General features: G+C 49.7%; 2 protein-coding genes and 1 long non-coding RNA gene across 14 annotated transcripts; 2 read left to right on the top strand and 1 right to left on the bottom strand.

Moving 5' to 3' along the window:
- Positions 1 to 2,114: 2,114 nt before the first annotated feature.
- Psmb11 (proteasome subunit beta 11) lies at positions 2,115 to 3,011 on the bottom strand. Its single transcript, XM_052191737.1, has one exon. It carries the CDS (start codon positions 3,009 to 3,011, stop codon positions 2,115 to 2,117), a length of 897 nt encoding a protein of 298 aa, XP_052047697.1.
- A 5,682-nt stretch (positions 3,012 to 8,693) lies between these two features.
- On the top strand, positions 8,694 to 13,713 carry Psmb5 (proteasome 20S subunit beta 5). Its single transcript, XM_052191499.1, has 3 exons — positions 8,694 to 8,925; positions 9,908 to 10,214; positions 13,357 to 13,713. Exons 1-3 carry the CDS (start codon positions 8,728 to 8,730, stop codon positions 13,644 to 13,646), a joined length of 795 nt encoding a protein of 264 aa, XP_052047459.1. The 5' UTR covers positions 8,694 to 8,727; the 3' UTR covers positions 13,647 to 13,713.
- Positions 11,461 to 12,860, top strand: LOC127691558 (uncharacterized). Of its 12 annotated transcripts, none has more exons than XR_007979302.1 (4): positions 11,461 to 11,876; positions 11,923 to 12,060; positions 12,337 to 12,520; positions 12,659 to 12,789. It is a non-coding gene; the product is annotated as an uncharacterized LOC127691558 (long non-coding RNA). The 12 variants fall into 12 exon arrangements; XR_007979297.1 differs by having other exon boundaries at positions 11,463 to 11,830; positions 11,969 to 12,014; positions 12,245 to 12,520; XR_007979293.1 differs by having other exon boundaries at positions 11,465 to 11,876; positions 11,923 to 12,014; positions 12,245 to 12,520.
- Positions 13,714 to 15,233: the final 1,520 nt, after the last annotated feature.

Raw genomic sequence — 15,233 nt, forward strand, 5'->3', positions numbered from 1 at the left:
GGCTGGAGAGATGGCTCAGCGGGCAAAAGCACTGGCTGCTCTTCCAGGGGTCCTGAGTTCAGTTCCTGGCAACCACATGGTGGCTCACAACCATCTGTAATGGGATCTGATGCCCTCTTCTGGTGTGTCTGAAGACAGGACCAATGTACTTACATATATAAAATAAATAAATCTTTTTGTTTGTTTGTTTTGTTGTTGTTGTAGTTGTTTAGATTTGGTTTTTTTGAGACAGGGTGTCTCTGTATAGCACTGGCTGTCCTGGAACTCACTCTGTAGACCAGGCTGGCCTCGAACTCAGAAATCCACCTGCCTCTGCCTCCCCAGTGCTGGGATTAAGGGCGTGCGCCACCACTGCCCAGTTGTCTTTTTTTTTTTTTTTATTTTTTAAGTGATCTCTCCTCATCTGCTTCTTCAGGACTAGGATGTCCCAAGTGTCCCTACCTTTGGCCATCACTCCTGGAGGCCCATATCTCCTCCCCAAGGCTGGGGAGTTTGCAGGGGATGAAGGTCACTTTAATGGCCAATAGCCAGATTTCCACACTGGCTTGCAAGCTAGCCCCCATGTGCTGGGAACCTTTCTGTAGTCCTCTGGGTTTGGGGGTTTGGTTTTTTTTTTGTTTGTTTGTTTGTTTGTTTTTTTAGTTGTTTTTTTGTTTTGGTTTGGTTTTGGTTTTGGTTTTGGTTTTTAGACAGGGTTTTTCTCTATAGCCCTGACTATCCTGGAACTCACTCTGTAAACCGGGCTGTCCTCAAACTCAGAGATCCACCTACTGCTAACCACTGAGTGCTGGAATTAAAGTTATAGGCCACCACTACCCATCTTCTGTTCTTTCTGGGGGTCCCCAACGTTTCTTTTGACTCTCCAGAGTTTGGAGAATCCCGATCAGAATCTGTAAATCTAAGTCTGATTTCAAGGAATTCTTAATTGGAACTGCATACTGTTGAGGAAGGAGAAGCAGCTATCACTCTTAGCACTGGAGGCTTCAGGAGAGATAAAAGTTCTTTGGTGTTTTCTCCAGACCCCACCTCCTGCCCAGCCCTGGGAAGGGGCAGTGGTGCTCCTGAAGGTGAAATCCTGGATGTCCAAGTGCAGGCTCCCTAGAAAGCCCGAACAGGCCAAGAAAGCCAGCCGTGCTAGCTGGCACCAGGGGCACAGCACCCTTCCTCTGGTCACTCTCCAGCAGGAGCAACCAGGAGAGGCTGGAGCAGAGAAACAGGGAGAAGTCTGCAGGGTAGAGAGCAGGGTTGTGTGCACTCAGACCCAGGCCAGCACAGCAAGATGATGAGACAGGGGGAACGGGAACAGGCAGTTTCTCTGAGCTCACCCCTCCAAAATCATGAGTTCCTTGGAGTTCATTCATCTCCAGACAACAGGCAGGGGTTTGGCCCATTCCCTAGAAGCCTGCAAGGAAGGCAGGAAAAAAAAAAAAAAAAAGCAAGAGAGTGGGGGCTGGGAGGGAAAGATGCAGGTAGCTGGGAAGGATTGAGAGTGTGCAAACCCCACAGCACTGTCACCTATTGCAACCTGGGCGAGTCCCACAACTCTCGAAAGCTGGTCCAGCTTCATTAAGAAATCGTGCTTCAAAAGCTGTCACAAGAACTGTACTCAGTAGGTGGAATCGGCACAGCCATTTCAGTCACAGGGCAGGGCAGGGGTTGGGGGAAGGGTGCCAGCAGGGACCAGCCCATCACCCCATCACCCCATCACCCCATCACCGCCATCACCACACTAGGCTCTCTCCTGGCTGTCCAGCCCGACCAAAAGAGAAAACAAACCAGATAAGGACCAAAATGAGAATAGCGCCTGGGAAGGATGGCCAGGAAGAGGGCCCAGCACACAGCATGATAGTTGGCACACAGTAGGCATGCAACGGGGGTTTGTTGAGTCACTTTAGAGGCAGAAGGAGGTTTTACCATCCATTGGGCATTGTCAGAACATGTTGAACAGAGATATCAGGAGTTCTGGGGGCAGAGAGGATGGGGACTTAAACCAAGCAGGCAATGGAGAAGGGCCAGAGCCAGACGCCACGAGGCTGCTCCCAGAACTAACCCTGCCAAGGCAGCCTTGTTCCCTAAGCCCCCTTGTCCTGGCGGTCCCCAAGTCCTGTCCTTTCTTACATTGTTTCCGTCTTCACTATTATCTTGCAGTCTTCTGGTGTCACCTCCTCTCCACTGTCTCGAGCATGTTGTGGCGTGGCGGCCTCAGGATGGACTTCAGTAGCTTTCGCCTCCTGCTCCTGCTCCTGCTCCAAGGCCCCGGCTTCCCGCAGTTCCCTATACAGCACGCAGGCATCAGTGCGGGATACATACTCCCATCCACTCTCCCGCACGTGGAAAAGGTCCACTGAGCCCCCTGAATACGCGTCACGGTGGGTGGCATGGGCCACAGCACAGCGGGCCAGGGTGTAGGCTTCCTGGATGGTCATGTCGTAGCGGTAGCTGCGGTCGAGCACGCCGTAGGCATAGGGAGATCCGGAGCCCACGGAGAAGACATCCCCCTGCAGACAGGTGCCATCACTGTAGACATAGAAGAGAGCGGGGCCAGAGTGGTCCCAGCCACACAGGGCGGTGGCCACACATAGATCCAGACCGCGATAGCGGGACATCATAGCTGACAAGAGTTTGGCTGTGCCTGCCACACTGGGCAGCCGGCCTTCCCTCAGTTCCCGAAGCCGCAGCTCCCGGCGTAGCACGCGGTACCACGTGGCACAGTCAGCAGAGGTTCCAGAGGTGGTACCCAGGAGATGCTGGTGCACAGGAATGACCTTCCGTGAGGCTGGACATGCCACATAGCTGCCGCAGGAGGAACGCGTATCAGCCGCAGCGATGACACCATGACGGAAGCGAAAAGCCAGAGTGGTGGTGCCGTGAGCCAGCCTGGGACCATGGGTCTGCAGGAAGGTTTGAGGGTTGCAGCCCCGGGGTACAGCCCAGCCACTGGCCTGAGGCAAGCGAACGGATGGTCCGTGAGTGTCGGGGGCCTGCCACTTGCACACGTCCTGAAGAGCCATCCCTGAGGCTGAGTGAAAGTTGGAAGGAGCAGGCGGCATTTGAGGACTGGGCCATGGGGGGGGGGGGGGAAGGGGGAAGGAGGAGGACGCTGTGGAGAAGCTGGGCTGTAGCCAGAAGCAGTAAGTGACACCTGGGAGCTAATGCTTCCTTTCTCCTCAGGCTTTGGAATTGGCTGGTGAAGGATCTCCACCCACCTCAGAGAACTGCCAAGGGGAGACAGAACAAGTCTGCTGAGGCTCCGACACTTAGAAGACGCCACCTGTCAGTCTGACCTTCCATTGTTGTGATACACGGAAGAGTCACTGACAGAGTCTCCTGTCTGTCATCCGGCATCCACCCAGAGGGGGGATGGGGTGACTGGATGCAAGCGGAGGAGAGCCGGGCCCTCCGGAGTCTGGCTGTGTGGGATGTTAGGCATAGAAAGAGTTCCAGCTCACAGGACAATGGGGGAACATAACGTGTGGACTGTGCTGAACACAGAAAAGGGCAAGAGGGTCTGTAAGCGGGAGAAGGAGATGCACTCAGATCCCTCCCAGAGAAGCAGGTTACTGAGGGGAAAGAGTGCCAGAACTCGAGAGTCTCCCTTCTGCTTTAGGGAAGAGGGGGGTCTTTCTCTCTGTGCACCGAGATGGTAATCCCAGGCTGGGACCGTCACTCAGTGGGTAGGAGCACTTGCTCCACACGCCTGACAACCAGAGTCTGACCCTCAGAACCACACTAAAAGGCAGAGACAGTGACACACATCTGTAAGCAGCATTCCTGTGGGAGCCCGGGAGAGTCAGGTTCAAATCCATTCACCACAGCCTCTTTTCTCTCTATTCCTAGCACATTTTCCACTTCTATGCCTCCTGTCCTCAGCGTTTAAATCCTATCCCCCAGTGTATGGCTTAAGTACCACATATTCTGAAATCCTTCCTCAGTATGGGGCTTAAAAGGTAAGGCTGTAGTTTGGTATCCTCCTCCTCATCACCACCACCACCATACTCCTCCTCATCACCATCCTCATCCTCATCAATATTATTTCAGTGTTTTGTTTGTTTGTTTGGTTTTTATTTTTGAGATAAGGTGTCTCTGTGTAGCCCAGGCTAGCATGAAACACCACATTATGGTTAATTCAGTTGACCTTGAACTCTCCTTTCAAGTCCTGAGACTACAAGTGTGTGCCATCACACCCCACGCTTTTTGTTGTTGTTGTTGTTTGAGTTTTCTTTTGGGGGGAGCATTTTGTTTCTTTGTTTTTGAGACAGGGTCTCATTATGTAGACCAGGCTAGCCTTGAACTCATGGAGATCTGCTTGCCTCTGCTTCAAGTGTCTTGGGATGCAGCGGTGGTGGGGCACACCTGTAATCCCAGCACTCTGGGAGGCAGAGGCAGGCGGATTTCTGAGTTCCAGGCCAACCTGGTCTACAGAGTGAGTTCCAGGACAGCCAGGGCTATACAGAGAAACCCTGTCTCAAAAAAAAAAAAAAAAAAAAAAAAAACAAATCCAAAAAAACCCATAAAACAAAACAAAACAAAAAGAGTCTTGGGATGCTGTCTTATTTTTTTTGAGGTAGGATCTTGTTTTGTAGCTTAAGCTGGCCTTCAACTCCCTCTGTAGCTCAGGTTTGCTCCAAAATCACTGTTCTCCTGCCTCTGCTTCTTAAGTGCTGGTATTACAGACATGTGTCATGTTTTGGAACATGCCTTTTGGGTAGGACAGAGCCATTGCTTCTTGAAATCAGAGCAGATGTGACCATCCACACAAGATCCTCACAGACCTCCTCTCTAATGTCCCCTAGGAAAGAGGACAGTGTTCAAGACACACATGAGGTAGCACACACCAGGCCCCACCCACCCCTCCCAGAGATAAATAAGCACTTGAGGGTTGTGTGGGTTTTTTTCATTAATTTCATTTTATTTGACGTGTATTTGGCCTGCATTTAGTATGCACACCACATGCGTGCATGATGTCCCTGAAAGTCAGATGAAGGCACAGGATCTTCTAAAACTGGAGTTATAGATGGCTCTGAACCATCATGTAGAAGCTAAGAAGTGAACTCAGGTCCTCTGAAAGAGAAGTCAGTGCTCTTAACTTGCTGAACTATGTCTCCATCCCCCAGTTGTAGGGCCTGGGGACCATGCCAGCCGATGGGCATCAAAGTGGGGAGGCGGGGCAGGCTCAAACCCCAAGCATCACAGAGATCTCGTCGGTTGGCATGAATGGGGCTGCTCCCTCCCTGCCTCCATGTCTGCTCTGGAACACTTAGTCAGGGCCCTCCGGGTGACCACAGACAGTCAGGAGCACCTGGAACGCCCGCCTTCCATGCCGATGAGGCATCTCACTAGCCTTGGCCTTCAGCCAACACAAAACTTTTATATTTATTCTTTTCTTGGATAGTCTTGCGCCCCTTTCCAATATAATCCCTGGGTCACCTGAATAAAGTGTATACACTCACATCCACCCCAGTAAAGAAATACGAACAAGCTGAGGTCACCTCAGAGAGCTGCTTCGTTAAAGTTCGCCATAGGGAGGGCTGTAACACCAAGACTCCCAAAAAGGCCTTCTCTCTTCTCCTACCCCTCTGGCACTCCCTCCAAACCAAAGAGACACCATGTTTGATCCTCAGGACCGACACGGTAGATGGCCAGAAATGTTCCCTGTATCTGACTACCAACCCCATTTTGGTATAAACTCTATTTTGGTACACACACACACACACACACACACAGAGAAAGAGAGAGAGAGAGAGAGAGAGAGAGAGAGAGAGAGAGAGAGAGAGAGAGAGAGAGAGAGAATGTAAGTGAAGTGAAATTTTTTGTTTGTTTTTGAGACTGGGTTTCACTTTGTTTCACTTTATAGTCCTAACTGGCCTTGAATTTGCTAAGTAGATAAGGTTGACCTTGAACTCAAGGAGCTCCAAAGTGTGGTGATCCAAAATGATGTAAAATCAGGCACTCTTACTCACTGTATCATTTCCCAAGTCCTACCTTGCATTTTCCACACTATGAAAGTGTGAGACACAGATAGAAACTTCCTAACTCTGGTGGTTAGACTTGGAAAAGGTTGCCAGATTTCAGCATGGAAAATACTGCCCATGCAAAATCTGCGCTTGGAGAAGAGGGGCGGGGACCGAGCTGGGTGTCGGAAGGACTTAGAAGCTGAGAGGTGAATCAACAAGCAATGCTAGACACAGACTTCATAGACCCACACAGCAGGAAGCAACATTGCATATGTATGCCAATTTCCTGACTCACTAAGTGTTGAGAGGTGAGGGTGGGTGAAGGGAGAAAGGCCATCAGAGACGAGGTTCCTGTTCCCTGTGAGGTGCTCATTCCCCATGAGGTGCCCAGTCTTGACAGGCTACAGCTGGAGTCTCTTCATGCATCTTTATGGAACCTCTCCTGCAGCTTCTCAGAGGACAATTTTTATTGACTTAAATATGCAGGTGCTAAACCTGGGGCGGTGGCACTCACCTTTAATTCCAGCTCTTGGGAGGCAGAGGCTGGAGGATCTCTGACTTGGAGGCCAGACTGGCCAAAAGAGAGAATTCCAGGACAGTCAGAACCCTGTCTTGAAAACAAACAACACAACACAACAACAGAAAGCAAACAAACAAAAAAGCAGGTGCTGAAACTGGGCAGGTGACGCACGCCTTTAATTCCAGCCAGCACTTGGGGAGGCAGAGGCAGGCGGATTTCTAAGTTTACCATTCAGCAAGCCCTAGAAGTCACTTCTGCCATCCCTCACCTCCATTTCTTGGGATCCTTAAAGGAAGAGGTGGTGCCCAACAGAAAGAAATAGGGATGGACAGCCCGGCGGCTGCGGTGGTGGCGCACGCCTGTAATCCCAGCACTTGGGAGGCAGAGGCAGGCAGATTTCTGAGTTCGAGGCTAGCCTGGTCTACAGAGTGAGTTCCAGGACAGCCAAGGCTACACAGAGAAACCCTGTTTCGAAAAACCAAATCCAAAAAAACAAAACAAAACAAAAAAAAAAAAGCAGGTGCTGAGCTGAGTATCTACTTTTCCAATCAACCAAGCCTTTGTTTTTCTTCTTTATTTTATTTGCCTTTCAGGCAATTTATTAACTTAAAATTCTCACTAGAGGGTGGAAGAGAATCTCAAAAATTGGTTGCTATTAGCAGGGTGAGGTATGCAGCCCACGCTTTTCCCCCTAGAAATAACAACTCCAATACTTCTGAATAGTTAGTTGCCTAGGCCAGCAGCCTTGGCTTGTTCCCAGACTCCTAACTCAATTATCCTTGTAAAGTAGTGTAAGGCCAGCCATGTGCTTGGTTACCTTTCCCAGGTTCATGTGACCATCTCCTCCAGAGCTCAGGGGGAATCTCCCATCTCCCGTGAGTGCCTGACTATTTCCCAGAATTCTCCGCCCCCCCTCTCTCCTGGACTCCACCTTCTAATCCTGCCTCAGCTCACCGGCCATAGACTCTTTGTTGACAGGTGAATGCTTTTACACAGTGGCTACCAGCTGATCTCTACAGTGGTGAAGCACCTTCAGTCCCAGTGCTCTGGAGCCTGAGGAGGTGTGAGGGTCCCAGTTTGAGGCCAGCCTAGACTACAAAGCAAATTCCAGCTCAAGCCACAACTATGTCTCAAAAAACAAAAACAAACAACAACAAAAGACACAAGTGGGTTCGAGAGATGGCTCAGTGGTTAAGAGAACCAGCTGCTCTCCCACAGATCCTGAGTTCAATTCCCAGCACCCATAGCTTACAGCCTTCTCTAATGTCTGATGTCCTCGTCTGGCATGCAGGAGTAATGGAGACAGAGCACTCATGTACATAAAATAAATAAATCTTAGAAAGAAACAACAAAACAAAAACCTTTTAGGGGCAGTGAGCCTGGGTGTGGCTCAGGCCTGCCTTTTCATTAGTCTGAAACAAGGCTGGAAAACCTGGCTAGTTAGAGGGTAGCCTGGCCTACCTACTAGTGAACTTAATAATAATCTGGATTGTAGAGTGTATTAGTTTGGGTTCCCTAGAGTCATGAGCCTTCCAATTCTAGACTGTAGTTCATTCCAGATACAGTCAAGTTGACAACCAGGAATAGCCACTACAGAGTATGACCATCTTAAAAGAAAAAAACAAAACAAAACAAAAAAACCCAAGATGCCACACTACCACCACCCAAGCCATGTTATATAAATGCTACCAAAAAAGAGACGATGGGGGTTTTGTTGTTGACAACAAACTATTGCGGCTGAATTAATACCATGGAAATGGCCTGAAAACAATTATTTTAACCAGGATTAGGATGGGTGACCTTAAAGAAAATGGCAACGTTAGTCTTCTTAATAGGGATTTGAGAAATAGAGAAACAGCTTGTAAGCTGGGCCTGGGCCTGGGCGGTGACCACACACTGGAGTCCAGTTAAGAGTCTCAAGCAGTCACGCCCTTCTCAAAGATGGCCGAACTTGCTTCTCTCACTCGCCGAAAACGGTCCAACCACTCTCTTAGAAATTTGAAGTTAATCTTACCCGTACTGCTTCGATGCCAAAATAAAAATGGCAATCTTAACCATTTAGCGTTCTCCTCTGCCCTTCCTAGGTGAAAACAGTCCGGCACTGTTATTTGGAGGCGTGGTTGCCAGGAACAAAAATGGCGCCTCCCCTACCCCCGCATAGACTTAACTGGACGTGAAGCTGTGACGTCGCGGCGTTTCCAGTCCATTCTTGGGCGTTGTTCTCGGAGGCAGTTCCTGTTGCCCTTACTAAACATGGCGCTGGCTAACGTGTTGCAGCGGCCGATGCCGGTGAATCAGCATGGGTTTTTTGGACTCGGAGGTCGTGCAGATCTGTTGGATCTGGGTCCGGGGAGTTCTGGTGATGGGCTGAGCCTAGCCGCGCCGAGCTGGGGTGTCCCGGAGGAGCCACGAATCGAAATGCTTCACGGAACCACGACCCTGGCCTTCAAGGTGCTTAGACAGTTTGCGCTTCTCCGGCATCCCAGCCGGAACCGAGTCGGAAGGAGGTTCGGTCCTCTCATCCCGACCTTGGCGGTCTCACTGTCTCCTAACCCTAAGAAAGGAGAGGGGGGCGCGGAGGTGGGGGCAGTGAGGGCAGGAGACGGACAGCGTGGGTGGGCTCCTGGCGACCCCAGTTTGCCCCTATTCAGAAGCCGTACCTGGGAACAGGGCAGCTTCAGGAACAGCGGACCGTAGCGGAGGGAAAGAAAGCTATTGTTGCCGTTCTCCAAAGTTTGTATAAACTGGGCGTCCCCTCCCGGGAGCTAGATGACGTCCAGGGGCTACTGAAGTGGGTACCAAACAGTTAGGGTCCCTGTCCCACCTCTACAGTAACTCTGGATCTTAGGCTAGTCTTTAAAGATTTATTCTTATTTTTGTGTTTTGCCCATATATATATTCACCCCGTGTGTAGTGCTCTCAGACGCCAAAAGGGGCGTCGGGTTCCTTGGAAAAGGAGTTACAGACCTTTGTGAGCACTGGGAACAGAACCTCTGAAGAGCAGCCAGTGCTCTTAACCACTGAGCTATCTCTCCAGTCCCCTTAGGGGTGTCTTTATCTCACTAAACTTGCGACTTCGTATTTAAAGTGAATAAAATGGCTATTTATAAATCAGGAATTTCCGGTAAACCCGAGTGACATTTAATATATGAAGTCGATTACAAAATCCAAAAAGATGCAAAGCCAGGTTATCTTTCTGTTTGTTTTATTTTTGTTTTGTTTTGTTTCTTTCAAGACAGGGTATCTCTGTGTAGCCCTGGCTGTCCTCAGAAATCTGCCTGCCTCTGCCTCCTCCCAAGTGCTGGGACTAAAGGCGTGCACCACCACCCCCACCCCCCACCCCCGGCTTCCTTTCTGTATCTATACAAAAATAAGTATTGAGAGTATTTGTGGTCTTATGTGGCCTCTTTTTGTTTTCTCTGACCTTAATTAGTTTCGTCATGGAGTCATTGTTGCAGCGGATTCCCGGGCCACAGCAGGTGCTTATATTGCTTCCCAGACAGTGAAGAAAGTGATAGAGATCAACCCCTATCTTCTGGGCACCATGGCTGGGGGTGCGGCCGATTGCAGCTTCTGGGAGCGGCTGTTGGCACGGCAATGTCGAATCTATGAGCTACGCAACAAGGAGCGCATCTCTGTGGCAGCCGCCTCCAAACTGCTTGCTAACATGGTGTATCAGTACAAAGGCATGGGGCTGTCCATGGGCACCATGATCTGTGGCTGGGATAAGAGAGGCCCTGGTGAGTTGTGGCGCAGTCCTGGGATCCTTGGGGTTGACACCATGTTGGGGAGGGTCTAAATGGACAGATGAATTGAGGGCTTTTAATGGGTGCTGAGAATGGATGTGTTATTAGGTTCTTAGCTCTTCCTTCCTTTCCAAGGAAGGCACTGTACTGAGTAGACAGGGCACGGAGTTGGACTCGCTGTGTCATTGATCGGCCTATTTCTTCATCTGTGAAAGGTTGAGTGAACCATCACAGTGGTTGAGTGCGGTACGTTTAAAGCAACCAGCACAATGTCGGGCTCACCAGTTCTCCTTTCCCATGCAGTGACAAGGACTAGAAAACATTTGTACTTGAGAATTAAATTGACCGATAGATAAACTAGCCAGCAATTTCTAACAGGACAAATTATGAGCTGCACACATGAGTAGAGAGAAGTTTCAGGACAGCCAGAGCTACAGAGAGGCCCTGTCTCAAAAACAAAACAAAACAAATGGAAAAAGAAAAAAAAATTCTCATGACCTTTTAAACTTTAAAAGTTGTTTTCTTTTATATTCATGGGTATTTTGTCTGCATGTACGTCTGTGCCCCACAGTGCATTCTTGGTGCCTGGAGAGGCCAGAAGAGGGCATTGGATCCCCTAAAATACAGTTACAGATGGTTGTGAGCCACACGTGGGCGCTCAGGACCAAACCCAGGTCCTCCGAGAGACGAGAGACCAGCCAGTCCCCTTCCTTTGCCCTGGGGCCGTCTCTCCAGACCCCCCCCCTTTTTAAATTTTAAGTTGTTTTTAAATTATCTAGTTGTTTGGTGTGTGTGTGTGTGTGTGTGTGTGTGTGTGTGTGTAGAGAGAGAGAGAGAGAGACAGAGAGAGAAAACAAGCGCATATCCACGCCTGCAGCTCAGGATAACTTGTGGGAGTGGGTTCTCTTGGTCTGGGGGTCAGGCTCGGGACATCAGGCCTAGTGGAAGCGACAGTCATATACTGACTCACCTCACTGGCACTGGCCCTCATTTAAAAAAACAGATAGTAAGCCAAGCGGTGCACAACTGTGATCCTTAGGCACTAGGGAGGTTGAAGCAGGAGGGTGAGGAGTTCAAGGCCAGCCTAAGCTATACAGCAGTAGGATAGCCTGGAGCACACAGAGACATTGTATCTCAGACGTGAATAAAGCTAGTGGAGTCGGTTTATAGTTAATTTTATATAAAATGCCCAAGTTATTTCTCAGTATTTGGCAGTAGTACCATTTCAAGTGTCAGTTTCAAGTGCAGTCGCTAGCCAGTGTGTGACATTCAACACTCAGCTAGAGAGTTGCCATTTCTGTTCCGTTTCCTTTTTGACCTAAAAGAAGACAACTCTTGCAGCCCTGGGGTTATATTTTAAGTGTTAGTTATCTCCCACCATTCCTGAAGTCCTATGCATGAACTGCCCAGCATACTTGCCTTTTGGAGTTGCCACGAGAACAGGAGGGATGGTTTACATACTGTGAGGAGAGGTGGGTGGTGTGAACAGGAGGGATGGTTTACATACTGTGAGGAGAGGTGGGTGGTGTGAACAGGAGGGATGGTTTACATACTGTGAGGAGAGGTGGGTGGTGTGAACAGGAGGGATGGTTTACATACTGTGAGGAGAGGTGGGTGGTGTGAACAGGAGGGATGGTTTACATACTGTGAGGAGAGGTGGGTGTTGTGAACGGGAGGGATGGTTTACATACTGTGAGGAGAGGTGGGTGGTGTGAACGGGAGGGATGGTTTACATACTGTGAGGAGAGATGGGTGGTGTGAACAGGAGGGATGGTTTACATACTGTGAGGAGAGGTGGGTGGTGTGAACGGGAGGGATGGTTTACATACTGTGAGGAGAGGTGGGTGGTGTGAACGGGAGGGATGGTTTACATACTGTGAGGAGAGATGGGTGGTGTGAACGGGAGGGATGGTTTACATGCTGTGAGGAGAGGTGGGTGGTGTGAACGGGAGGGATGGTTTACATGCTGTGAGGAGAGGTGGGTGGTGTGAACGGGAGGGATGGTTTACATACTGTGAGGAGAGATGGGTGGTGTGAACAGGAGGGATGGTTTACATACTGTGAGGAGAGTTGGGTGGTGTGAACAGGAGGGATGGTTTACATACTGTGAGGAGAGGTGGGTGGTGTGAACAGGAGGGATGGTTTACATACTGTGAGGAGAGGTGGGTGGTGTGAACAGGAGGGATGGTTTACATACTGTGAGGAGAGATGGGTGGTGTGAACAGGAGGGATGGTTTACATACTGTGAGGAGAGGTGGGTGGTGTGAACGGGAGGGATGGTTTACATACTGTGAGGAGAGGTGGGTGGTGTGAACAGGAGGGATGGTTTATATACTGTGAGGAGAGGTGGGTGGTGTGAACGGGAGGGATGGTTTACATACTGTGAGGAGAGGTGGGTGGTGTGAACAAGATGGATGGTTTACATACTGTGAGGAGAGGTGGGTGGTGTGAACCGGATGGATGGTTTACATACTGTGAGGAGAGATGGGTGGTGTGAACAAGATGGATGGTTTACATACTGTGAGGAGAGATGGGTGGTGTGAACAGGAGCGATGGTTTACATACTGTGAGGCGAGGTGGGTATGGTATTCTGGAATCTAGAAATCTCAAGAGTAAATTTGTCTATCTCCAAAAAAAAAATTGTCTTTATCTCCAATTTTTTTAAATTTTATCTTCCGTTTGCATATATAAGTGTTTGCATGCATGTGTGTGTGTGTACCACTTGTATGCCTGGTGCCCACAGAGAACAGAAGAGGGCATTGCATCCCCAGAAACTGGAGTTACAGACAGTTATGAGCCATCATGTGTATATTGGGAACCGAACCTGGTTCCTAGACAAGAGCAGCAAGTGCTCTGAACTGCTGAGGAGTCTTTCTAGCCCCTGTTTTGTTTTGAGACAGGGTTTTATGTAGCCCAGGCTGACCTCAAACTTAATATATAGTTAAGTCTAGCCTTTAATTCCTGATCCTCCTGCCTCCACCTCCCAAATGTGCTGAGATCCTATTTTTGTGGGGGTGGGGCAGGTGGTATAAGAGAGAGGTGGGGTATTCTGTTATAGATCTATATCTCTGTTAAGGAAAATAAAAAAACGTCTTGGCAGATGAATAAAATAACCTGCTCACCTCCTCTCCCTCAGGCCTCTACTACGTGGACAGCGAGGGGAACAGGATCTCCGGGACTGCCTTCTCGGTGGGGTCTGGCTCTGTGTATGCTTACGGCGTCATGGATCGAGGCTACTCCTATGACCTAAAAGTGGAAGAGGCCTATGATCTGGCCCGCCGAGCCATCTACCAAGCCACCTACAGAGACGCCTACTCCGGGGGAGCAGTCAACCTCTACCACGTGCGGGAGGATGGCTGGATCCGGGTCTCCAGTGACAATGTAGCTGATTTACATGACAAGTATAGTAGTGTTTGTGTCCCCTGAGGGAAGGTGTGCTGTTTGCATCCAGCGCGGCTCTCCCTGGTTATAATAAATAATAGTGCCCGTTCCATAGTGGAGTCCAGTTATTCCAGCACCTTTCGTAAAGCTCTGAAGTGTGGGTCTGCATGGTACCAGTTGAAGCTCCTGATGCTTGGCTGTTTGTCTCGCGCTCTTGGGTGCTAAAATTGTACTATTTCTCAGCCTCTTGTCATCTTCTCCCCCCCCCCCTCCTTCAAGCCCTTGACAGTCAAGCCGGGACAGTGGGAGAGAAGGCACTGTAATGACAGGAAACAGTGGTGTGAGGACAAAGTCTGGTGAATACATTAGTGTCCCCAGTCCTGAAGCTAACAGCAGCGCAGGAGAGAGAGGCGGGGAGGAGGGGAGGCTTCCTGCTTCAGTTTGGAAAGATGAAAAGTTGATGAGGTGGAAAGATGCGCGAGGATGTTGTGGGCAGGGAGGGCTGCAGAGGGAAGGAAGGCTCTGTGTCTGGGTAGGAGGAGACACATGCAGTGTAGAATGATAAACAGGAGAAATCTGGGATTTTTTTCTTCATTTGAGATGGGTAGCCCTGGAAATCCTAGAACTCACTCTGTAGACCAGGCTGGCCTCAAACTCACAGAGATCCATTCACATTTGCCTCCTGAGCCCCATGATTCAAGGTACGTGCCATCCAACTGGGCCAGATCTGGAGTCTTGAGTGAGATGGGAAGGGAAGGCCTGAGCCTGAGAAAGCGGAAGCCCGGGTGGTCCTCTGCTCTCAGGGTGTGGACAGGCCTGCCCCTGGGGGAAAGAAGGGCTGGGCTGCTGGCCTCCTGGGCAGGAAGCAGCCCAGAGGTCCCCACAGAGCACACCCAGCCTTGACTTCACACGCCCTGCCTGAGGTGGTGTGGAAGACTGAGGCGAGTTGTAGAAGTCAGGCGGGTCCGTCTCCCCTGTACTGCAGCTCCCTTCTCAGCACCGTGCGATCTGTGTGTGATGGATGAGGTTGTCCATGGGAACTGATCGAGGCTTGTTAATTGCATTTGTCAAGTGCAGGGAAATTGTGGATTAGTGAGCCTGGAGGACAGAGTTTGGAAAACAAATTACTCTTTTGCCTCAGGAGATTCATTTTGTTGTAACGCTCTGGAGCCAGGGACCCATTAGCAGGGACCCAACAGACTGTACATTTTAAAAATTAGAATATTTTTGGCTGGCTGGAATATAGCTCAAATGGCAGAGTACATATCTAGTATTTAGGAAGCCCTAGGTTCAAACCAAAGCCATTCTCAGCTACATAATAAATTGGAAGTCAGGCTGAGTTTTTTAATGCTTTTAAAAGCTGAGCCATCTCTCCAGTCCTGAGACCCAGTCTTAAAAATAAATTTAGAATGTGTAAAAATAAATCAATTTGGCTGGGTGGTGGTGGCACAGGCCTTTAATCCAAGCACTCAGGAGACAGAGGCAGGTGGATCTCTGTGTTTTGTGGCTAGCCTGATCTAAAAAGTGAATTCTAGGACAGCCAGAGAAACCCTGTTTTGAAAAATGATTGCGGCCCGGGCAGTGGTGGCGCACACCTGTAATCCCAGCACTTGGGAGGCAGAGGCAGGTGGA

The sequence above is a fragment of the Apodemus sylvaticus genome, chromosome 8 (assembly GCF_947179515.1).
Source record: "Apodemus sylvaticus chromosome 8, mApoSyl1.1, whole genome shotgun sequence".
NCBI lineage: Eukaryota > Metazoa > Chordata > Mammalia > Rodentia > Muridae > Apodemus > Apodemus sylvaticus.